General features: G+C 46.6%; 1 protein-coding gene across 1 annotated transcript in view; it reads right to left on the bottom strand.

Annotated features, from left to right (window-relative positions):
* The window catches only part of DHX34 (DExH-box helicase 34), a 37801-nt gene extending 17773 nt beyond the window's left edge, over nucleotides 1–20028 (bottom strand). The window contains exons 1-5 of the mRNA XM_064293899.1: nucleotides 19904–20028; nucleotides 13999–14974; nucleotides 7402–7713; nucleotides 3328–3582; nucleotides 341–443 (exon numbers count right to left, since the gene is read on the bottom strand). Coding sequence (XP_064149969.1) covers nucleotides 341–443; nucleotides 3328–3582; nucleotides 7402–7713; nucleotides 13999–14703 — 1375 coding nt within the window. The 5' untranslated portion in view covers nucleotides 14704–14974; nucleotides 19904–20028. The remainder of the gene's footprint in view (nucleotides 1–340; nucleotides 444–3327; nucleotides 3583–7401; nucleotides 7714–13998; nucleotides 14975–19903) is intronic.
* Nucleotides 20029–24401: the final 4373 nt, after the last annotated feature.

Genomic DNA, 24401 nt, shown 5'->3' with positions numbered 1-24401 from the left:
AAACATAAAATATAATGTCAGCTCCATGAGGAGAAATAAAGCATCCCAAGGGAAGAGAGAGTGGCAGTAGCAGAAGGGTTTGTTTAGAGACAGCAGACAGGGTGGATTTCTCTGGCGGGGAGGCATTTAAGCAGGCACTGAAACGAGGAGGGGCCACGAGCCACGCAGATATCCAGACAGCTCTCAGCAGAGAGAACACTAAGTGCAAAGGCTTGGAATGTTTGGAGAAAGATTAAATGCTGCCACTGCTCCACAGCCACAAATGCCACCTACTTCCCAGATTGTCCCCAGCTCCCACATTCCTTTCTGGCTCATGGGTGGGGGCTGGGGGAGCCCTTACCAGAATCCACTACGAAGCGGATTCCATCAATGGTGACTGAGGTCTCTGCAATGTTGGTAGAAAGGATGCATTTCCGGACTCCAGGGGGCGCCACGTCGAATACCTGCAGGAGAGTGAGGAGGCTGCATCAGGGTCTCACTGATCTGTGTGTCCACGGACCTCCTGGGCACATCCTGGATGTCCCGCGGACACCTCACACCCACTGTCTAAAACAGCCTCAACATCTTCCCCGAACCCGTTCCGCCCCGTCTCACGCATGGCCCACCATCTACCCCATCACCTGAGCCAGAGCCCTGGGCTGTCCCGGACCCTCCCTCCACTCACCCCACAGCCACCTGAACATTGTGATCATCTCTGGAATTCGTCCCCTCCTCCCCATTCCCACAGCCCCACCCTGGCCCAGCTCCCTCCTTTCCCATATAGGTCCTGCCCCAGCATCCTCCCTGGTCTCTGGCCTCCACTCTCATCCCTCCACCCTTCAGCACAAATCTGACACTGCCTCTCCACTGCTCAGAACCCTCCCATGGCTCCCCAGTGTCCGTGGGACAAAGCCCTGCTCCTTGCTGTACCCTCGAGGCCCTGTGTGGTCCAGGCCCACCTACCTTTCCAGTCCCCTCTCTCTTGGCATTCCCTCCTGGGGCACTCTGAACCCCAATCACACTGCATGTAGTTTACCAGGTGCCCCATCACCCCCTCACTTCAGGCGTTTTGCACAAGCTCCTGTCTTAACCCTAAGAGACAGTCCAGCATGGTGGTTAAGAGCGGAAGTTGGCAAACTATGGTCCCTGGGCCAGTCCTGCCTGTTTCATAAATAAAGTTTTATTGGAACACATCCATGCTCATCCGCAGTCAATGCCTGCTTTTGTGCTACAATAGCAGAACTGAATAGATACAACAGAGACTCTGTTGTTGTGTGCCGTCAAGTCAATTCCAACTCACAGAGATTGCACATGACAGAGGAGAACTGCCCTATAGGGTTTCCTAGGCTGAAATCTTTACGGAAGCAGACTGCCACATCTTCCTTCTGCAGAGTGGCTGGTGGGTTCAAATTGCCAACCTTTCAGTTAGCAACTGAACACTTAACCATTGTGCTACAAGGGCTCCTTAACAGAGAGGCGCTATGGCCTGCAACGCTGATATTACTTTGGCTCTTTACAGAAAGTCTGCCCGCCCTCTGGCTAAGAGCTGGGTTCTGGTGCCAAACTACCTGGTTCAAAGCCTGGCTGGTGGTTCCGTCTACCCAGAGGCGCTTTGGAGGAAAGGCATGGTGATCTACTTCCAAAAAATTGGCCACTGAAATCCCCATGGAGCACAGTTCTACTCTGACACACATGGGGTCACCAGGAGTCAGAGACAACTCTGACTGGCACTATGTGGCTGTGTGAGTTTGCATAAGTGCCTGTACTTCCCTAAGCCTTGTCTCCCCACCTATCAAATAGGATAACAGTAGAACCTCCCAGAGAAGACCTTTGAGAGGGTTAAATGAGATGGGGTGTGCACAGAGAGCAGAACCCTGGCTGGCACACAGGAAGTGCTCAACACAGACAATCTGGAACACTCTTCTCCTTGTGCCCTTCCCAGGCTCGGCCTTTCTCAGGTCTCAGCTTTGAAAATCCCCTCCTCCAGAAGCCTCTCCTGAATCCACCAAAACTCTAGATTCCCAGAGGACCCTGTGCCTTCCCCAACTGTTCGTAACATTGTTTATTACTTATCCATCTACACCAACAGGTCAGCAGCAACTGGGGGGTAAGGACCAATTCTCCCAGTTCGGGGGAGGCACTAAGGAGGTGCTCAGAGATTGCTTCTTCCATAGATAAACCACTGAGTGGGACCTGAAGGGATCCTACCCAAGGTGACCTTTGGGAGTCAGCCTCCAAGATGGTTCCCACTGATTCTCATCTCCTAGAATTTACGTCATTATCTAGTAACTTCCCACTAACCAGGGCAGACTGAGTAATGAGATACTGCAAAAATGATGATTTGTGACTTCCAAGGCTAGGTCATAAAAGATGCTCTGGATTCTGCTTTGGTCTCTTGGGGGCAGCCAGTCGCCATGTTGTGAGGACACTCAAGTAGCCCAAAGAGGCTCATGTGAAAGGAACTGAGGCCTCCCGGCCAACAGCCGGCACCACCCTGCCAGCCATCTTAGAAGAACTATCCAGCCCCAGTCGTGCCTTCAGACAACTGCAGCCCCAGCTGACATTTGACTGCTACCCCATGAAAGACCCTGAGCCATTCAGAACCACCCAGCTAAGCCGTTCCAAGATCTCTGATTCACAGTAACTATGTAAGAGAATGTTTATTGTTGTTCTAAATTGCTAAGTTTTGGGGCGATTTGTTACACAGCAATAATTAACTAATACAGTGACTCAAAGGCCTTTTTCCCTACACTTTTGCCAGCCTTCTATTCCAGTCAGGAAGGTTTTTCATAATTTCCCCCACACCCAACACACAAATTTCCACTCCTACACCTTTGCTCAAAAAGCCCTGCGGGTGCAACAGTTAGGTACTCAGGTGCTAACTGAAAGGTTGGCGATTCAAAGCCACAGCAGCCCTGCAGGAGAAAGACCTGGTGATCCGCTCCCATAAAGATTACAGCCTAGGAAACCCTATGGGGCAGTTCTACTCTGTCACACAGAGTCGCTATGAGTCAGAATCAACTCGATGGCAGATAAAAACACCACCACCTTTGCTCAAGATGTACCCCCTCAATACACTCACCTGGAATGCCTTCCTCCCTCTTCCATTAATCTAAATCCTCTTTGTCCTTCAAAGCCCAGCTCCAATGCCTTCTACCTCACCAGAAAGTTCTCCCTGGCACATGCGGCCCTACCCAAAGGAAGTGAGAGACCCCATCTCCACAGCCCCACAGTCCTGCCTTGTGAAGTCCCGTCAGTCCTGCTCGTGGCCACCCAGCCTCCTTCTCCTTCTCTCACCTACCCAGTGAGATGCCAGCCTGCCCTACTCCCCCAGGCTGCACGGGGTACCTTGTCCTGGTCAGCCACAGACAGCGTGCTGTGCAGCGGCAGCACCACCCAGCGCTGCGTGTGGCTGGCGTAGGTCTGGGCAGCCTCCAGCACAGCGCTGATCTCCGCCATGCCGCTGAGGAAGACCAGGAGGTCACCCCGTTCCTCAGGGGGGTACTTATTGTCGATGGCCTCCAGCACCCTCAGGAAAGGCCGCGGGTCCAGCTTCTCTGACTTGGCCGTTGCTGGCTCCACCTCTGGCGGCTGGTACACAATCTGTGACGAGACGGCCCCACCCCCCACAGGGGCACGCCGTTATGTCCAGCTCAGTGCATTGGGGCACTCTGAGCAATAGGTCCTATATGTGGTGAAGATGGTGGGCTGACAGGGAAGACAAAGGCCCCTCAGGCAACAGATGGAACACTCAAACAGAATCATTTCAGAAGGAAGGACCAAAAGACAGTGTTATTGACTCTACTGTGTCCCCCAAAAAGATATGTGTTGTAAATCCTAACCTCTATGCCTGTGGTTATAAGCCCATTTGAGAATGGACTGTCTTTGTTATGTTAATGAAGACAATGCAGTGCAATGATATACTTAATGTGGCCCTTCTAGCCATGGTCTTTGTGACTCACACACAGTGATTGAGTGGGACTATCCAAATAGGGTATATGAAACCTGTGATGGTTGGGGCTATGTGTCAACTTGGCTAGGCCACGATTCCCAGTACTGTGTGGCTGTCCTCCATTTTATGTGTTGTGGAATCCTGACCTCTACATGTTGATGAGGCAGGATTGGTGTAGGGTGTGACACAGGTCACAGCCTTGCAGAAGGGCGTGACTCAAGCCCCACCCTTACTAAAGTTACACCCTTTCCTGGAGTGTGTCCTGGCAAGGCTCTCTGTCTCTGAGCCTGGGTCCTGCATCAGGGTCGTACCAGTTGACTTTCCCAGAGGCCTGCTGTCTGATTTGCCATTCCTGGGATTTGCCGGCCTCCACAGCCCCTTGTGCTGGCGGCCTATCATTTGACCTCATTCGCCAACCTCTGCAGCCCTGTGAGCCAGCAGTCTGTGGTCTGAACTGCCAGTTTGAGTCCGTCAGCTCCTGCAGCCATGTGGGTCAAGAGAAGCCTATGCCTGAGCCATTCCCTTTATACAGTTCATGAGTTCTATGAGAATTAGGGGACCCAAAGACGAGAGGGAGAGTACTGAGGTGAGAGGGAGAAGTTGATGTTAGAGATCATGGAGTGGTACAGCAGCTTGGAAAAGTTGGCCATTTGGGGTACTTTTTACCTCTGCCTCATAGAAACCAGCTGTCATGGATTGAATTGTGTCCCCCCAAAATCTGTCAACTTAGCTGGGCCATGAGTCCCGGTATTGTGTGACTGTCCACCATTTTACGTGATTTCCCTATGTGTTGTAAATTCTATCACTATGATGAAATGAGATGGATTAGTGGTGGTTATACTGATGAGATATATAAGATTAGATACTGTCTTAAGCCAATCTCTTTTGAGATATAAAAGACAGAAGTAAGAAGAGAGAGAGGGGAACCTCATACCACTAAGAAAGCACCACCAGGAGCACAGCATGTCCTTTGGACCCGAGGTTCCTGCACAGAGAAGCTCCTAGTCCAGGGGAAGATTGACGTGAAAGACCTTCCTCCAGAGCTGACAGAAAGAGAAAGCCTTCCCCTGGAGCTGACGCCCCAGAGTCGAACTTCTAGCCTTCTGAACTGTGAGAGAATAAACTTCTCTTTGTTAAAGCCATCTACTTGTGGTATTTCTGTTATAGCAGCACTAGATGACTAAGACACCAACTTTGAACTGATCCTTATAAAGGAAATTATTTGTTTAGGTAGGATTAGTGTAGAGTGTGTGTTGAATCAATCTCTTATAAGATACAAAAGGAGCAGATTAAGCAAGCAGAGATGGGGGAAGATAGAGGCCAAGAAATCAGGAAACAGAAGCTGAAGAGACAAGGACCTCCCCTCCAAGTCAACAGAGAGAGAACTCCTCCCCCTAGAGCTGGCACCCTCAATTCGGACTTCCAGCCTCCTAAACTGTGAGAGAAGAAATTTGTTTGTTAAAGCCATCCACTTGGGGTATTTCTGTTACAGCAGCACTAGGTAACTAAGTGTATAAAGGCAACTGGATGGGGGTACAAGGGGGCTTCTGGGGTACTGGTAATGTTTGCCTTTTTTTAATTTAATTTAATTTTTTTACTGTGTTTTCGGTGAAAGCTTACACAGTTTAGGTTCCCGTTCAACAATTTCTACACGAGTTGTTCAGTGATAATTGGTTATGTTCGTCGCAATGCATGAACATTCTCATTATTTCTGTTCTGGTTGTTCCATTTCCATTCATCTAGTCTCCCTGCCCGCTTACATTCTCATCTTTGTTTTAAAGTCCTTGTTGATTGGTAATATTTTATTTTTTTAATCTGGGTGTTGGTTGTTGTTGTTAGGTACCGTCGAGTCAATTCCAACTCAACGGTGACCCCATAGGGTTTCCTAGGCTGTAATCTTTACAGGAGCAGATTGCCAAGTCTTTCTCCTGCGGAGCTGCTGGGTGGGTTGGAACCGCTGACCTTTCGGTTAACAGTTGAGTATTGTAACCACTATGCCACCAGGACTCCTTGGCTCCCTAGGACAGTGGTTCTCACTGAGAGGTGGTTTTGGAACCCAGGATACATGTGGCAACATCTGGAGATGTTTTTGGTTGTCACAACTGGGTGGAAGAGGGTGCTACTAGCAGCTACTGGGTAGAGGCCAGGGACGCTCGCTGCTAAATATCCTACAATGCGCAGGACGGCCCCCCACCAGCAAAAACAATCAATAGCGCTGAGTCTGAGAAACCCTACCCAATAAGATGGCGGAACAATGAGAAAGGACAAGCTTGGGTCCCTGAATGGCCACATGCCAAAGAGCTGCCCACCAGCCTGAACTGGCCAGACTGTCACAGGAGAGAAATTTTATTTGAGCCTTCATATTCTCGGGTCTCTATTACAGCAGGAGTCTCTGGGTCAATGCGCTTGGCTGCTAACCAAAAGACTGGAGGTCTGAGTCCACTCAGAGGTGCCTTGGAAGAAAGTCCTGGCAATCTCCTTCCGAAAGATTACCGCTATGGACAATCCTGTGAGCACAGCTCTGCGCTGACAGACACAGGTCGTCAGGAGTCAGAATCAATTTGACGGCAAACAGTTTGGGTTTTGTTGTTGTTGTTGTTGTTACAGCAGATTAGCCCTCTACCATGCACATTGTAAATACTCAGAAAACGGTAGCTTTTAAAAAAGACCAAAATAAATAAATAACACCAGACCTCCTGGACTGGCTGAAACTGGAGGACTCCCTGAGAGTATCATCCTGAGATACTTTCCAAACCTCAAACCAAAACCAATCCCTGAGGTCCCTGGTAGCTAAATAACAAACTGGCTCAAAAAACCATGAATATCACCAGTAAGCACTGTGATCCTCTAAAAAAATCACCTGTACGAAACCAAATGATCAACATTTATGCAAAAGCAAAGATGAGAAGGCAAGGAGGGGCAGAGTAGCTGGATTAATGGAAACAGAACAAACAGAGTGGAAACCATGAGGATGCCAACACATGGCAAAAATGGTCACCGATGTCACAGAAAAATGTGGACAAACATTGTTAAACAGGAATCTAATTTGCTGTGTAAACTTTCACCTAAAACACAATAAAATAAAGTTTTCAAAAATCACCTATATGAGACCAAACAGTCAGCAATTGCTTTAAAACAAAAATAAGAATGTAAGGGGGCAGGGAAACTAGATTAATGGAAACAGAACAACCAGAATGGCAATAAGAAGAATGTCCACACATTGTGAAGACTGTAACCAATGTCAGTGAACAACTTGTGTAGATACTGTTGAATGGGAACCTAAACGGCTATGTAAACCTTCACCAGAATATATTATTTAAAACAAAAAATAAAACTACAGCGAGAGAGAGGCAGAATGTCCTTAATTGAAGAGATGAAAACAGAGCAACATAGAGGAGAAGGGACACATCCAGGTCTGGTCAGACTCCAGGTGGGAGGCGGGAGGTAGGGGAGTGGGGAGAAGCACTGACCGTAATGGGGAAGAGCCTCCCAGGCACCTGCACCACAGGGGCGCCACCGAAGTAGCTGGAAAAGAGTGCGATGTTGATGGTGGCCGACATGAGGACGACCTTGAGGTCTGGCCGCTGGGGCAGCAGGCGCCGGAGGACGCCCAGGAGGAAATCATTGTGGAGGTGTCGCTCATGGACTTCGTCCACGATCAGGACCTGGTACTGGGGCAGGCTGGGCTCCCGCTGGATTTGCCTCAGGAGCAGCCCCACCGTCAGGAACACGATCTTGGTGGCCGCTGAACGCGTGCTCTCAAAGCGGATCTGGTAGCCGACCTGCAGAGGACGAGGAGAGGGCATCTTAGTTGTCTATCCATTGCCGTCAAGTTGATTCTGACTCACAGAGACCCTGTAGGACACAGTAGAACTGCCCCATAGGGTTCCCAAGGTTGTAATCTTTCTTTTTTTCTTTTTTCATCACTTTATTTATTTTGTTGTTGTTGAGAATTTGCACAGGAAAACATACACCGATTCAATAGTTTCTGCACGTATCATTCAGTGACACTGATTACATTCGTTGAGTTGTGCAACCATTCTCACCTTCCTTTTCTGAATTGTTCCTCCCCCATTCTCATAAACTCACTGCCCCTTAAGGTTCTTGTCTAATCTTTCCAGTTGCTGCTGTCACTCTGATCCCATACAGATAGTTTTTAAAAGAGCATAATGTTCAAAGCAGACTTTAGTAGTTAAGCTAAACTAGCATTTGGTTTTAAGAAGACTCCAGAGGATATTTTTGGCTTAAGGTTTAAAGATTATCTCAGGGCAATAGTTTCAGGGGTTCACTCAACCTTCATGGCTCCAAGAAGTCTGGAGTCCATAAGGATTTGAAGTTCTGTTCTGTATTTTCCCCCTTTTGATCAGGATTCTTCTATAGAATTTTTTGACCAAAATGTTCAGTAACAGTAGCTGGGCACCACCCAGGTCTGGTCTCATGGCAAAGTAGGCAGTTGTTCACAGAGGCAATCAGCCACCCATTCTATTCCCTCCTCCTGTTCCTGACTCTCCTTCTTCCTCTGTTGAAGGGAGACCAATTGTTGTGACGTCAATGGCCACTCGCAAGCATTTAAGACACCAGGCATTACATAACGACCTAGGAGGTAGAACAGAAGCGCTACACGTCATTAGGTCAATTTGTTGGGATGTCCCACGAAACCATGACCCTAAACCTCCAAGGTTATAATCTTTAAGGAAGTAGACTGCCACATCTTTCTCCTGTAGAGCTGCTGGTGGGTTTGAACCACCAACCATTTGGTTAGCAGCGGAACACTTAACCACTGTACCACTGGGGCTCATTTTTAGTTATCTAGCACTGTTATAACAGAAATACCACAAGTGAGTGGCTTTAACAAACAGAAATTTATTTTCTCACAGTCTAGGTGACTAGAAGTCCGAATTCAGGGTGCCAGCTCTAGGGGAAGGTTTTCTCTCTCTTTCGGCTCTGGGGGAAAGTCTTTGTCTCTTTTTAGCTTTTGTTTCTTGGTTCCTTGGCGATGTCATGTGGCGTGGCATCTATCTTTCCCCATGTTATGGATAGAACTGTGTCCCCCCAAAATATGTGCTATAAGTCCTAACCTAACTCCTATACCTGTGGTTTAAAGAGCCCTGGTGGTGATGAGGATGAGCGATGAGCACTCCGCTGCTAATTGAAAGATTGACAGTTTGAACACACCAGCCACTCTATGGGAGAAAGACGGCAGTCTGCTTTGTATAAAGATTACAGCCTTGGAAACCCTATGGGGCAGTTCTACTCTGTCCTATAGGGTCGCTATGAGTTGGAAGCAATCGATAGGCTAGGGTTTTTTGTTTTTTTGATACCTGTGGTTACAATCTCATCTGGGAATGGTTTTTCTTTATTATGTTCATGAGGCAGTATTAGAGTGTGTCTTGAGTCAATCTCTTTTGAGATATAAAAGGAGCAGGTTAGGCAAAGAAGCTAGCAAGCAGAAATGGGAGAAGACAGACACCATGCCATAGGAAGATCACCAAGGAACCAACCATTCATTGCCTAGAAGCTGAGAAGAGACAAGGGCCTTCGCCCAGAGTTGAAAGAGAGAGAGAGCACCTTCCCCTAGAGCTGGTGCCCTGAATTTGGACTTCTAGCCTCCTGAATGTGAGAAAATAAATTTGTTTGTTAAAGCCACCCACTTGGGGTATTTCTGTTATGGCAGCACTAGGTAACTAAGACACCCTATCTGTGCTTTCTTTCTGTTCTTCTATACCTCAAGAGGCTGACTGAGGACACACCTGACACTAATACCACCTCATTAACATAACAAAGAAGACCCAATCCCAAATGGGATTATAACCACACCATTTACATCTTTTGGGAGGACACAATTCAATCCATAACAAAGGGTGTGGTCAGGACAGAATCCTGGGCCTGGGCACCAGCCTCCCATCCTGCCCAAACTCAAAATCTGAGCAAACGCCATGTCCATGTGTCACATTCTGAGTTCGGCAGGTTCAAGTTTAAATCCTACACTGTCATTTAGTGCCATTCCCTTGGACAAGCAATTCCATCTCAGAAACATTACTTTTTTTTCTTCTAGATGCTGTCAGAGGTATATGTGATAATATACGTAAAGTATTTCGCACAGTACTGATAACAATTAGTTAGAGTAGTAATAATAATAAAAAAAAATCTATTGCCATTCAGTCGTTTCCGACTCATAACAACCCTAACAGAGCTGCCTCATAGGGTTTCCAAGAAGCGGCTGGTGGATTTGAACTGCCAACCTTTTGGTTAGTAGCTGAGCTTTTAACCACTACACCACCAGGGCTCCGTAACAGTCAATAGGACAGAGTAGAACTGCCCCATAGAGTTTCCAAGGAGCGCCTGGCAGATTCGAACTGCTGACTCTTTCGTTAGCAGCCGTAGCACTTAACCACTACGCCACCAGGGTTTCCTATAACAGTCATAGTTAACCTTAATTTTGGGTTCTTAGTATGTGCCCTGACTGCTACTCTACTCCAAATGCTTAATGCATAGCAACTCATTTCATCCTCACAACAACCAAGTGATTTAAGAACTACTATTATCCTCATCTCTCAGAGGAGGAAACTGAGACACAGAGAAGTGAAGACACTTGTCCAAGGTAACACAGCTACAATGTGGTATGGAGAGGACTTGTATCTTACCCCTACTTCACACCATACACACATACAAATCAATTACAGATGAACTACAGATTTCAATGTGAAAACCTGTAGGAAAAAACATACAAGAATAACTTTGTGACCGTAAAGCAGGCAAAGATTTCTTAAAAGAACCTAAAGAGTGCTAACTATAAAAAAGAAAACGACAAACTGGGTTATATTTAAATTAAAAGACACCATGAAGATAATGAAAAACAACTCACGGAGTAGTTAAAGATATTTTCAATACAAAAATTCTACAAAGGACTCATATCCAGAATCTATAAAAATTTCCTATAAATCAAGAAGAAAAAGACAGACAACCCAAGAGACAAATGGGAAAAAGACTTGAGCAAACACCTCAGAAAATGATCTCCAAATGGCCAATAAATACATGAAAGGCTATTCAAAATCCTTAGTCATCAGGGAAATATAAATTAAAAAGCCCAATGCAAATTAAAATGCTCTGCCACTCCACACCCACCAGAAAAGCTAAAATGAAAAAGATTAACAATACCAAGTGTTGGTGACAATATGGAACACACCTCTGCCCTAACTAACATACAACCACTTCGCAAAATTGGTGGGATCTACTAAAGTCCCTGGGTGGCCTCCCTGGGTGGTGCAAACAGTTAAACGCTCAGCTACTAACCGAAAGGTTGGCGGTTCAAATCCACCCAGAGGAACCTCAGAAGAAAGGCCTGGCAATCTACTTGAAAACCCTACTGTGCACAGTTATACTCTGAAACACATCAGGTCGCCGTGAGTCAGAGTCAACTCGACAGCAACTGGTTTGGTTTTGTTTTTACTAAAGCTAAATACATATGCAGATCTGACAACCCAGCAATTCCACTCCTAGATATATGCCCAACAGAAATATTTACCAAAAGACACCAAATGGCATGTGCTAGAATGTTCATAGTAGCACCACACAACAGCCCCAAACTCCCCAAATTCCCCTAACAGCAGAAGCGACAAATCCTTTGTGGCGCCTTCACACAGTGGATGACAAAGCAATGACAGTCGCGACAGTGAACCATGTACACCTACACACGATAATAGCGATGGACCTCACACACCTAATGTTGAACAACACGCCAAACCAAACCAAACATGTTGCTGTCAAGTTAATTCTGGCTCCTGGCCACCCTACAGGACAGAGCAGAACAGCCCCACAGGGTTCCCAAGGCTGTCAGTCTTTACAGAAGCAGACTGCCACATCTTTCCCCTACAGAGCAGCTGCTGGGTTCACACTGCTGACCTTTCAGTTAGCAGCCAGGCGCTTTAACCACTGCACCACCAGGGTTCCTTGAACGACACAGGCCAAACACAAAACAGAACATACTGTATGATTCCATTTACAATTTTTTTTTTAAAGAGGCAAAATGAATCTGTGATACTAGAAGTAAGAATAGTGATAAATCTTGAGGCCTTGAGGTAGTAGCTGGAAGGGGGAGAATAAGGGTTTTTGGAATGTTGGTAATGTTTGTTTTTTTTTTTAATCTGAGTGCTGGTTACACACCATGGTATTCAAGGTATGAAAATTCATTGAGCTATACACTTATGATATGTGCAGTCTTCTGTATTTGGAGTAATGATAACTTTAAGAACAATAACAAAGTTTTAAGTGGTGGAGCCAGGACTACAACTCTAGAAATCATTTCTCAGGAAGCGTCCTCATTTTTGTCTTATGGCTGATGAAAAACAGATTGAACAGCGTTTCAGATGTTTCCATTTGCTGCTGTTGAAGTGCTGTACTGGGTGATGTAGCACCTCCCTCATTTTGACCGTGTACAAGCCAATCTGTAGGTAACTTTCTAGAAGAATCATCACTGGGTCAAAGGGTAAGTGCTTTTGTAACTTTTACTGATGTTGCCACAGAGGCAAGCAACTTGCTCCCCCAGTGTTACGGACTGTCTCCCAAAAATATGTGTTGAAATTCTAACCCCTGTACTTGAAAATATGAACCCTCGTGGCGCAGTGGTTAAGTGCTCGGCTCCTAACCCAAAGGTGAGTGGTTGGAACCCACCAGCCACTCCATGGGAGAAAGATGTGGCCGTCTGCTTCCGTAAGGATTACAGTCTTGGAAACTCTATGGGCAGTTCTATTCCATCCTATGGGATTGCTATGAGTCAGAATCAACTCGATGGCAACATGTTTATGGGTACTTTTAAATATGATCCTGTTTGGAAATAGTAGGGGTTTTCTTCTTTTATGTTAATAAGGTTACACCAGAGTAGGGGGATCCTAAAACTAGTCACTTCTGAGTTATAAAAAGAACAGAACGTACACAGAGATACACAGGAGGAAGACAGACGACACACTGAGGAACTGCCTACAACAAAAGAACGCCAAGGATCGTTGGCAAAAAATAACCCTAACCTGTTGCCATCAAGTTGATTCCAACTCATAGGGACCCTAGAGGCCAGAGCAGAACTGCTCCATAGGATTTCCAAGGAACAGCTGGTGGATTCGAGCCACTGACCTTTTGGTTGGCAGCCGAGTTCTTAACCACCACACCACTAGGGCTCCAAGAAGAATCATGACTGGGTCAAAGGATAAGTGCTTTTGTAACTTTTATTGATGTTGCCATAGAGGCAAGCAACTTACTCCCCCAGAAATTAGGAGAGAGGTTCACAGGAGGAATCAACATACCAGAGACCCTGATTTGTACTTTTAGCCTCCAGAACTATGAGAAAATAAATTTCTGTTCTTTAAAGCCAACCCACTTGTGGAATTTTTTTATGGTGGCACTAGGTAACTGTCTTAGTTATCTAGTGCTGCTATAACAGAAATACCACAAGTGGGTGGCTTTAACAAACAGAAATGTATTTTCTCACAGTTTAGGAAACTAGAAGTCCAAATTCAGGGTGCTGGCTCTAGGGGAAGGCTCACTGTCTCTGTCTGCTCTGGAGGAAGGTCCTTGTCTCTTTTGAGCTTCTGCTCCTGGGTGATCTTCAGGTGGCATGGCGTCTATCTCCCCCCATCTCTGCTTGCTCGCTTGGTTGCTCGCTCGATCTGCTCTGTTTATATCTCAAAAGAAACTGACTTAAAACACACGTTACACTGCCTCGTTGACATAACAAAGAAAACCCATTGCCAAATGGGATTATAACCACAAGTATGAAAAAAAAAAAAAAAAACTCCAAACTTGTGGCCGTCGAATGGATTCCAATTCATAGTGACTCTATAGGACAGAGTAGAACTGCCCCTCAGTTTCAAGGAGTGCCTGGTGGATTCAAACTGCTAAGCCTTTGGTTAGCAGCTGTAGCGCTTAACCACTACTCCACCAGGGTTTCCAACCACAGGTATAGATAGGGGTTAAGATTTACAACACATATTTTTGAAGGACACCGTTCAATCTGTAGCAGTAACTAAACAACAAGGTCACACTGGGAAAGCTGGAACGCTGTATGCCTCACTCACCTGTGAACCATACTGGCTGAGGCTCTCAAAGCCGACGCGCTTGGCCAATGAGATGCAAGCAATTCGCCGGGGCTGGGTGCATGCCACATGACTGAAGCCAGCAGCCAGCAGGTACTGGGGCACCTGAGTGGACTTGCCACAGCCTGTGTCACCCGCCACCACCACCACCTGGTGCTCCTTCAGCGTCTGCAGGATACGCTTCCCATACTGAGCAATGGGTAGTGCCGCCCGCTCCCTCTGCAGCTTGGCCAGGCGCCCGAAGGCCTGCTTCTGGCCAAAGTCCAGGTAGTGCAACAGGGCTCGGCGGAACTCAGCTACTCTCTCCGGGGGCAGGCGCCTGCCCGGCTCCCGAGAGCCCCGTGTGTCAGGGCCAAGGACAGAGAGGTTGATGCGGTAACGTGGGTCGTAAGTGCGAGGTAGGTCGGCCAGGGCTGGGATGCTATGCTTGGGAGGCCCAGGGTCTTGCTCCTCCTTCCGAGCTGTCTTGAGATTCTGGAATCTCTGAAAGTGCTCAAAGAAGGCCCAGAACTTCTGGCACTCCTCAGAGCCCTGGCGGATATACTCCTCATCACGAAAGAAGGTGTCCTCCAAGAGGCGACGTGTTTCTGGGTGATTCCAGTCCCATCTCTCTGGGGTCTCTTCCTCATGGGGAGCCCGGTGGTGGTCTCGGTGACCCCTGCCCTCCCTGGTTCTGGGAGGAGGCATCTTGCTAAGCACAATGCTGTCGCAATTCTGGCCTCAGTTCTGATCACCGGGACCAAATATTCTCATCCATTCTCCACCTCAAAGCCAGCAGTGAGAAGCCAGTGTCTGTAAATATGGAACCACTTTCTCTTCAAAGAGCTAATTTTCCTCCTCACTGATGGAATCACCACAGGTGACAAAGTGGCCAGGGGTCTCGGTCAAGCTGGTGACACACAGGGTACCTCACAACTTCTGGAGTGACCTCTGGGTTAGACACAAGTTCCCTGAATGCCTGGGGAGGGGAATAGAAGATGTTCATTCATTCATTCATTTTTAGGAATATTTACTGAATGCCTGCTCAGGCGCTGGGTTGGAGAAGGGGGTATGGTAGTAAATAAGATGGACCAGCCTGAGCCCTCACAGAGCTCGTAGTCAAATGAGAGACAGACACATCACCAGACTATGACAATCCAGACTGACTGGAGTGTGATGGAGGAGGCCCAGGGTGCAATGGGAGCCCAGGGGAGAACGCTGACAGTGCCTGGGAGTTGGGGAAGATATCCCTGGAGGAGGGGACTCTTGAGATTTGTCCTGAAAGAAAAATGGAGGCAGCCATGTGGCCAACGAACAGCAGAACATTGCTCCGACGTGACAGAGATGTGGCATAACAGAGTCAGGTGAGGGTTCTTAAGCTGGACACTGAGCTTCGGGATACCTGGGAACCCTCTGAAGTGAAAGGCAACATTTGGCAAGTGCTGTGTTACATATGTGTTGGTTTTGCCTGCCCGGCACATCCCTTCTCCCTTCTTCTCACAACAGTACCTACTTGCCTTTCGAAAACAGTCCTTGCCCGATTCCACATGCTTCTTCCTGATGGCCTGAATGTCAGAGAAATCCTACTGTTGTACAAGTGACAAAGGCCTGGTCAATCATGGTATCCTCGTTGCTGTCAGCCGTCGTCATGTTGGCCTCCAATTCACGGCAACCACATGCACAACAGAACTAAACACTGCCCAGTCCTGCTCCATCTCAAAGGTTGGTTAGAACTGTTGTGATCCATAGGGTTTTCATCAGCTGAGTTTTAGAAGTAGACTGCCAGGCCTTTCTTCCTAGTTTGTCTTAGTCTGGAGGCTCTGATGAAACTGTTCAGCATCATAGCAACACGCAAGCCTCCACTGACAGACAGGCGGTGGCTGCATATAAGGTGCCCTGGCCAGGAATGGAACCCGGCTCTTTGCATAGAAGGTGACAACTCTACCATGGAACTACCACTGCCTCTACTCCTCTTTCACCAATGATTGGTCTGAGGAGCGGACACATGACCCACGCAGGGCCAATCAGGGCCCACCTCTGGGATTTATGCTCAGATACAGAGAGGTAAGCTCTAATTTTATCTATGTTGGCTAGGCAAGGATGATACAAATCTGGAGCAGTAACTCTTGAACATGATAGTCTATCCCAGGAATCCATCCTAGAGAAATACCTGATATGGCACAATGGTGCATGTTCAAGGGTGGTCACTGTGCAACCGAAGGGAGAAAGGAGAGAAGCAGAGGGAGAGGAAGAGAGAGGGGGAGGACAGCGCCATCGTTTAGTGCTTGAGGCTTGGTTCCCTCCAACCCTCCACTTCTCAGAAAAATGTCTTTGCACTTAAAGTGGATTTCTGACCCCACTGAAAAAGTCCTAACTAATAAAGAGCACACCCTCGTATGTTTAATTTTCTGAAAGTCCGTCATTTGGATCTTAGAGGGGTTATAACCTTAAAAAAGTCTTCCTTGGTGAGGGCTTTAGCATCAGGAAGATTTAGGTTTGAATCCCAGCTTCATCATTTATTAGGTGTGAGAATCAGCAAATGACTTTGAGGCCTTTTTCTTCACCCATAAAATGGGAAAAATACCCATCTCAATACACTGAAATGCTGATCAGCTAGCCTGGTACAGAGAAGCTAAGTGGTAACTAGTATTCAAGTCCAGTGACCTCCCCACTGTAATTGAGATGATTAACAGAGAAAATGGTGAGAGGTATCAGGAGTGTTTAACCTGGAAAAATTTGGACTCAAAGGTCACAATTCAACTTCATGATGGCATTAAAACCAAACCCGTTGCTGTCAAGTAGATTCCAACTCATGGTGATCCCAGGTGTTACAGAGCAGAACTGCTCCATAGAGCTTCCTTGGCTGTGATCTTTATGGAAGCCGACTGCCAGGTCTTTCTTCCACAGCACTTCCAGAGGAGTTCAACCCACCAACCTTTTGCTTAGCAGCTAATTGCAAAGTGCTTGTGCCACTCAGGGACCTAGACTGTCTTCAGTCTCTGAAGAGACATCATGGAAGACTTCAGAGACTTGACCCTTGCAGTCCCAGAAGGATGAGCTAAGGCCAACCCTGGGAGTTACTAGAGCCGGAAACTGGCTTCATGTGAGGAGGAACTTTTGAACTGGCAGAGTTGTTTCCCACAGGTAGTCTGTCAGGAGTGTGCATCGCTTACTTCTTGGTAAACACCTAGGTCGGGTGATGTCAGGGCTGCTTCACAAGGAATTCCTGTTCTAGGAGGGAAGTAAGATGAGAAGGCCTTAGAGGGCTACCGATGATTCTCAGAAAAAAGACAGGGACTGTGAAAAGGAGAGCATTTCTCAGGCTGCAAGCTCTCTACTCATGGTGGGCCTGACATCCCCCTGACTCTCAAGGACTCTTAATCTACCTTTTAGATGCTCTATAACCATGTCTCTGACCATCTCTTGGTCTCTTACCCTACTTCTCCTAAGCTCAGGGCCTTGAGGGGTTTTCGGTCTCCCTCTCTCTCCTCTCCATCTCCATTCTCGAGTGTCAGTGTCCGTCTTTTTCAGTGTAGCTGGCCCACAACCCTCATCCCTTTCCTAGTCTGGTTCCATTTCCATTAATTTATGATTCTTTCCAACTGATTCGAACTTTTAGTCTGATTTAAGTCCAACTGCATCTTTCTCCACTCAACTCTCTCTAACCATCTTCAGTTCTCCACTTGTCTTTCTCATTTTCTGTTTGAATCTTTTTTTTTCTGACTCTCCATTTCTGCTTCTTCAGTTCTCACAGTTGTGGTCTCTTCATCTCTCTCCATTTCTCCATCTAATATTTTCTCCCAATTGTTTGAAGATTTAATAGCAGCTAATAACAATACTTAGTGTTTACTCATGTATAAGTTACTCTTCTAAATTACACACACACACATCTACATACACTCTTCCCACAACAACCCTAAGAAAGGTGCTATTATCACTCTCCATTTTACAGATGAGGAAAGTTAGCCACAGAGAGGTTAAATAAGTAGCAACTGGCAGGAGAATTCAAATCTAGGAATTCAGACTCCATTTACCCCCTTCTCCATTTTTCTGCATTATCTCCATTGTCTGGCTTTATCGTTCCATTTCAAAATTTGACACTGCCTACGCACTTCTGTTTGCTTTGTTCCGTTTCTCCAGTTTCACTGTCTTCGTATCTATTTTTCCATTCTCAAGAGAGTTCTCATTTCTCTGACGTCATCTCTCATTTTCCATCCACCTCGGTCCACGCTTATAACCCTTGCTTTCTCTCCCAAGTTTCTTTCACTCAGCTATTTCTTCTCTTCTTTCAGTCCCTCAGGTCAGTTTTTGTCAGGTTCTCCCTATTTTACTATTTTCTTCTTTCTGTATCTGTCTCTCCCCATGATTCAATCTCTTTATAATTTCTCCATTATAAATTAGCTCCTTTAATTAAAAAACAAACAAAAAATTGGCTATGGTTATACATTTCAGAAGACAATAGGAAAATAATGTTCATAAGCTGGCTGGGCTACTTTGGGCATGACACGGAAGAAAGAGGAGTTCAAGCATGTAGCACATGAATAAAAGGTTTGGAAGAAGGAACAATTCTTAGAAAGCAAATGTTTTTAGGTGCTGTAGAGTCGATTTTCAACCCATAGCAATCCTATGTGACAGAGTAGAACTGTCCCGTAGGGTTTTCTTGGCTGCAATCTTAAGAATCCACAATCAACGCCCAGGAAAGCTGCAGTCAAGAAATCAAACGATGTGTTGCATTGGGCAAATCTGCTGCGAAAGACCTCTTTAAACTGTTAAAAAGTAAAGACGTCACTTTGAGGCCTAAGGTGCACCTGATCCAAGCCATGGTGTTTTCAATTGCCTCATATGTATGTGAAAGCTGGTCAATGAATAAGGAAGACCAAAGAAGAATTGATGCCTTTGAATTACGGTATCGGCAAAGAATACTGAGTATACAATGGCCTGCCAGAAAAATGAACAAATCTGTATGGGAAGAAGCAGAGCCAGAATGCTCCTTAGAAGAAAGGACGGCGAGGCTTTGTCTCACAAACTTTGGACATGTTATCACCAGGGATCAGTCCCTGGAGAAGGACATCATGCTTGGTAAATCAGAGGGTTGGCCCAAAAGAGGAAGACCCTCATGGATATGGACTGACACTGGCTCCAACAATGGGCTCAAACATAGCAGTGCTCTGAGGATGGCGCAGAACCTGGCAGTGTTTCATTGTCATACACAGGGTCGCCATGAGTTGGAGCCAACAGGAGGGCACCTAACAACAGCAACAATCTTAAAGCAGATCGCCAGGTCTTTCTCCCTTGGAGCCACAGGGCGGGTTCTGACCCCCAATGTTTCCCCCAATGTTTCGGTTGGCAACCAGCGCTTAACCACTGAGCCACCAGGGCTCCTTAGAAAGCAAAAACCTTGAAAATTTGTTTTCATTTAGGTTTTACACTTTCCTTCTTGTTGAAAGGTACGAATGTGTACATTAAAACGCCCGGCGTAATAATAAGTGCTGCTCCTCAGTCTCTATCTGTTCCCTAGCTCCCCTCCATCTCCCACATGCACGGTGACCACGTTTCTCTCGGCGTCCTAGTCTCTGTGAGGCCCCCTCTCGGTGTAATGACCCCTCAGCTTCCTGCTCTCGGTCCGTTTAGTTTTCAGCTTCCTGACTGATTCAACCTCCCCCAGTTTCTCGACGCTTCTTTCAGGGCCTCAGTTTCTCTCAGTCTCCTCTGTCTCTCAGGCTCTGTCCCAGATGCTCAGGCTCCATCTCTGTCTCCCTCTCCAAGGCCCCCGGGCTCCTCCCACGTGTCTCCTGATCTCCGAACTTCCCTCCACCCCTTGGCTGGGCCGAGCTAACCCCTGATCAGAGCCGACGCCAGGCGCCAGCCGCCGCAGCAGCCGTCCCGCGCGCCGCCCCGCCCCCCTCACCTCACTCAACGGGGCGAACGCCTCAACTTCCGGTTCCACGCGCCCACTTCACGCGCCCGGAGCCAGTCGTGCGCCTGCGCACACCACCCCATGTCCCCGCCCCTCCCGCCGCAGAGAGAGGAGGAGCCAGACGGGAGCTGCGGGCGCCCACGATACACCCTGCGCCTGCGCACAGAGAGCTCCGCCCCCCCGCCTCATTTAGGGAGAAGCCTCTGACTACGCTGCGCCTCCTAGAGGCTGTGCGAGGCGTTGCTGTTGGGACTTTCAAGCGCGTTTTTCCTAGGCTCCGCCCTCCCCTCACTCATTTTGGCCACCTTCACGCCACGTTCGGCTGTGCACTAGGGTTTTAACCCAAGGAAGGAGCTATTGGCTATTAAAACAGCCCTTGAGATCACTCTCTTAATGCATCATTCAGCCAGTCAATACACTAACAAATAATCCACCTAAACCCCCCAACTGCCTGAGGGCAGAGGCCATTTCTGTCTTGGTCGTCTTGTGTTTCCCAGCGCCCAGCACAGGGTGACACGGAGTAGATGATGAATGCCGTTAAATGAATGCCGAAATGAATGAGAAAAATGAGTCCCCTGAGGACCTAGATGTGCCAGTCATTGCGGGCCTGAGTCTCGGTTTCCCCATTTACTGTTGTTACTGTTACTTGCCATCTCCTTGGCTCTGACTCATGGCAACCTCCTGTACAATAGAACAAAACATTACCCAGTGCTGCTCCATCTTCATGATCATTGGTGTGCTCCAGTCCATTGTTGCAGCCGCTGTGTATTTTGAGTGCCTTCCAACCTGGAGGGCTCGTCTTCCAGCTTGTATCAGATAATATTCTGTTGTGATCCATAGAATTTTCATTGCTTAATTTTCAAGAGTGGATTTCCGGGCCTTTCTTCCTAGTCTTAGTCTGGAAGCTCTGCTGAAACCTGTCCATCATGGGTGACTATGCTGGTATTTGAAATGCTGGTGGCATAGTTTCCAGCATCACAGCATCACACAAGCCACCACAGTACCACAGACAGGTGGTGGTCCCAATTTATAACACGGGGATAATACTCACCTTTCATAATTGTTGGGAAGAATAAATGAAAATAGTGTGCATAAAATACATAACCTTTGTTGTGTTCACTACTATACCTGTGTGTTATTGTCAGTTGTCAAGTTGATTCCAACCCATGGTGTTATAGACAGAATTGTGTCCCCAAAAAATATGTACTGTAATTCCTAACCTCTACTTGACCGCACCTAACAACGACATGCCTGTTGTTATAATCCCATGAGGCAGGGTTAATGTTGAATGTTTTTGAATCAATCTCTTTTAGGATATAAAAGAGATTACATAAACTAGCAGAAGCAGAGGTGGGGTAAGATAGTTGCCAAGACACATGGAGATTTCTAAGGAACCAGAAAGCAGATGCATAGAAGAGATGACCTTCCTCCAGAGCTGACACAGAGAGAAAGCCTTTCCATAGAACCAGTGCTCTAAATTAGGACTTCTAGCCTCCTAATCTGTGAGAAATAAATTTCTATTTGTTAAAGTCACCCACCTGTGTTATTTCTGTTATAGCAGCAGTAGGTAACTAAGATACATGGCTACCCCATGTGTTAAACAGAGTAGAACTGCTCCATAGGGTTTTCAAGACTTTGACTTTTCAGAAGCATATTGCCAGGCCTGTCGTCCAAGATCGCCTCTGGGTGGGTCCAACCCACCATTCTTTTGGCTACTAGTCAAGTGCTTGGCTGTTTACACCAACCAGGGACTCCAATAGGTACTCAATAGTTAGACCTTATTGTTATTGTATTATTGTACTCTTCCTATCATTCTTCTTTTTCTGAGCTTGAGATAATACTGATGTTAAGAAGGTACAATCCTCATGGGCTCATGTACCCTGAGACCAGAAGAACTAGATGGTGCCCGGCTACCACTAAAGACCATTCTGATCAGGACCACAATAGATGGATCCTGATAGAAGGGGAGAAAAATGAGGAACAGCAATCAAATTTTTTAAGACGTCCAGACTTACTGGGCTGGTTGAGACTGGAGGACTCCCCAAGACTATCGTCCTGAGACACTCTGTAAACCTTAAACTGAAACTACCCCCTGAGGGTACCTTTTAGCTAAATAACACATTGGCTCATAAAATAAAAAATATTACCAGTGAGTACTGTGCACCTTTTAAAAATCATCTATATGAGACCAAACGGTCAACAACATCTCTAAAGCAAAGGGACATACTGGAAATGAAACATCAGAAGGGAATTAAAGAGAATGTTAAAACACTGTGAAAAACGTAACCAATGTCTAGGAACAATTTGTGTAGTAATTGTTAAGCTGTTGCCATCAAGTGGATTCCAACTCACAGCAACCTTACAAGACAGAGTAGAACTGCCTGAGAGGGTTTCCAAGGAGCTGCTGGTGGGTTCAAACTGCCGACCTTTTGGTTAGCAGCCAAGCTCTTAACCACAGCACCACCAGGACTCCAGTAATTGTTAAAGGGAACCTAATTTGTAGTGTAAACTTTCACCGAAAATACAATAAAATAGTGGGTGTGTATGTATGTATATATATATATGTATGTATATAAAAGAAGGTACAGTCCTCAGTTCTGGAGTTGGTTCGAGGCACTGGGGATATAACAGTGAACAAAACAGGCAAAGTCCCTGCTCTGGTGGAGCTCACATTCTGGTGGGGGAGACAGAGATATATAAATAAAAATGCATAGTGTATCAAGCAGTGTTGTGTGACATACCATTTGGAGAAAAACAAAGAAGGAAACTGATGCTGTTTTATGTATCATGGTCAGACATGACAACTCAGATAAAGTAGCCTTTGAGCAGAGAGCTGAGAAAAGTGAGACAGCAAGTCATGGGGATATCTGGAGCTGGGGTAGAATTCTAGGTAAATTAAGATGTGGACAAATTTGATGGGTTCAAAGAACAAGACCACCACCTGTCTGTAAGTTTGTCGTTCTGTGGTGGCTTGTGTGTTGCTATGATGATGAAACTATGCCGCCGGTATTTCAAATACCAACAGGGGCCACCTGCGGTGAATAAGTTTCAGTGGAGTTTCCAGACTAAGAGAGACTAGGAAGAATGGCCTGGTGATCTGCTTCTGAAAATTAGCCAAGGAGAGCTTTCTGTGGATCATACCAGATCATCGTCCAACTCGCTTGTTTTGGTCATGTCATCAGGAGGGATCAATTGCTGAAGGAGGTTACGTTTGGCCAAGTACAAGGCCAGAGAGGGGAAAGGTGATCCATGATGAGATAGACTGGCACAATAGCTGCAACAATGGGCTTGAACATGCCGGTGATCATGAGGATGATGCAGGACCAGGCAGTATTTCATTCCCTTGTACATAAAGTTGCCATGTGTTGAAGTTGACTTGACAGCAGCTGTCCTTCACCATCTAAGGAACAAGAAGGCTGATATGGCTAGAGTCCAATGAGGGGCCAGTCTGGTAGGGCATCAGGTGGGGGATGCAGGAGGACAGTAATCTGAGTAAAGTGGGAGTCATTGGAGGAGTTTGAGCAGAGGAGGGACACAGTCTGACTTAGACTTTAACAGGATCCTGTGGCTCTGTGTGGGGAGCTGACTGCAGGGAACCAAGGTGAGAAGAGACACTAGTAAGGAGGCCACTGCACTGAAAGGGTCCAGGCGAGAGACCAGGCAGCTGGACCAAGGTGATGGCAGAGGAGATGGTGAGAAATGGTTGAAAGCTGGAGGTATTTCGAAGATGGAGCCCAAATGGATTGGGTGTGGAGTGTGAGAGAAAGAGAAGCATCAAGGATGACCCCAAAGTTTTTGGCCTACGTACCCGGAAATATGGAGTTGCCGTCAACTGAGATTTGAAAGATGTGGGAGGAGAGATGAGAGAGCAAATTCAGAGCTCTGTTTGGGGCCTGTGACATTTGAGTTATGTATTGGACATCCAAGAGACGATGTTGGTGGGCACTGGGATACACAATTATCAAAGCCTTTGGGAAACAGCTTGGATGTACATCATTATCAAAAGGAGAAAGGGAAGCGCTAAACTAAGCACTCTGGTTAAAATTCCCAAAAGAGAACTACAACTTTTAAAAATTCTAAGGAAAGTAGGAGGAAGCAAAGAATGAATGTGAAAAAAAGAAGAAAGACACAGTGACCCATTGCCACTGAGCCAATTCTGACTCACAGTGATCTAGACTCACAGTGATCCTATAGAACAGGGTAGAACTGCCTCATAGGATTTCTAAGGAGCGGCTGGTGGATTCGAACGGCTGACCTTTTGGTTAGCAGCCATAACTCTTAACCACTGTGCCACCAGTGACCAACAGGAGGGTTGAATTGCAAACTTGAAACTAGTTCTTGGGAAAATCACTGAGACCTGGTTCCTTGAAAACTTAAGGAAATAAATAACTTTACAGAGAAAATAAATACATTTTATAGAAAATATAGACAAAAACTAAAGATACAAATAAAATTAGGAACAAATAAGGGAGAATTCCAAAGACAAAAA

Source organism: Loxodonta africana, chromosome 11 (assembly GCF_030014295.1).
Source record: "Loxodonta africana isolate mLoxAfr1 chromosome 11, mLoxAfr1.hap2, whole genome shotgun sequence".
Lineage (NCBI taxonomy): Eukaryota > Metazoa > Chordata > Mammalia > Proboscidea > Elephantidae > Loxodonta > Loxodonta africana.
Note: the sequence above shows the minus strand (reverse complement) of the source record. Positions and strands in the feature narration are given on the sequence as shown.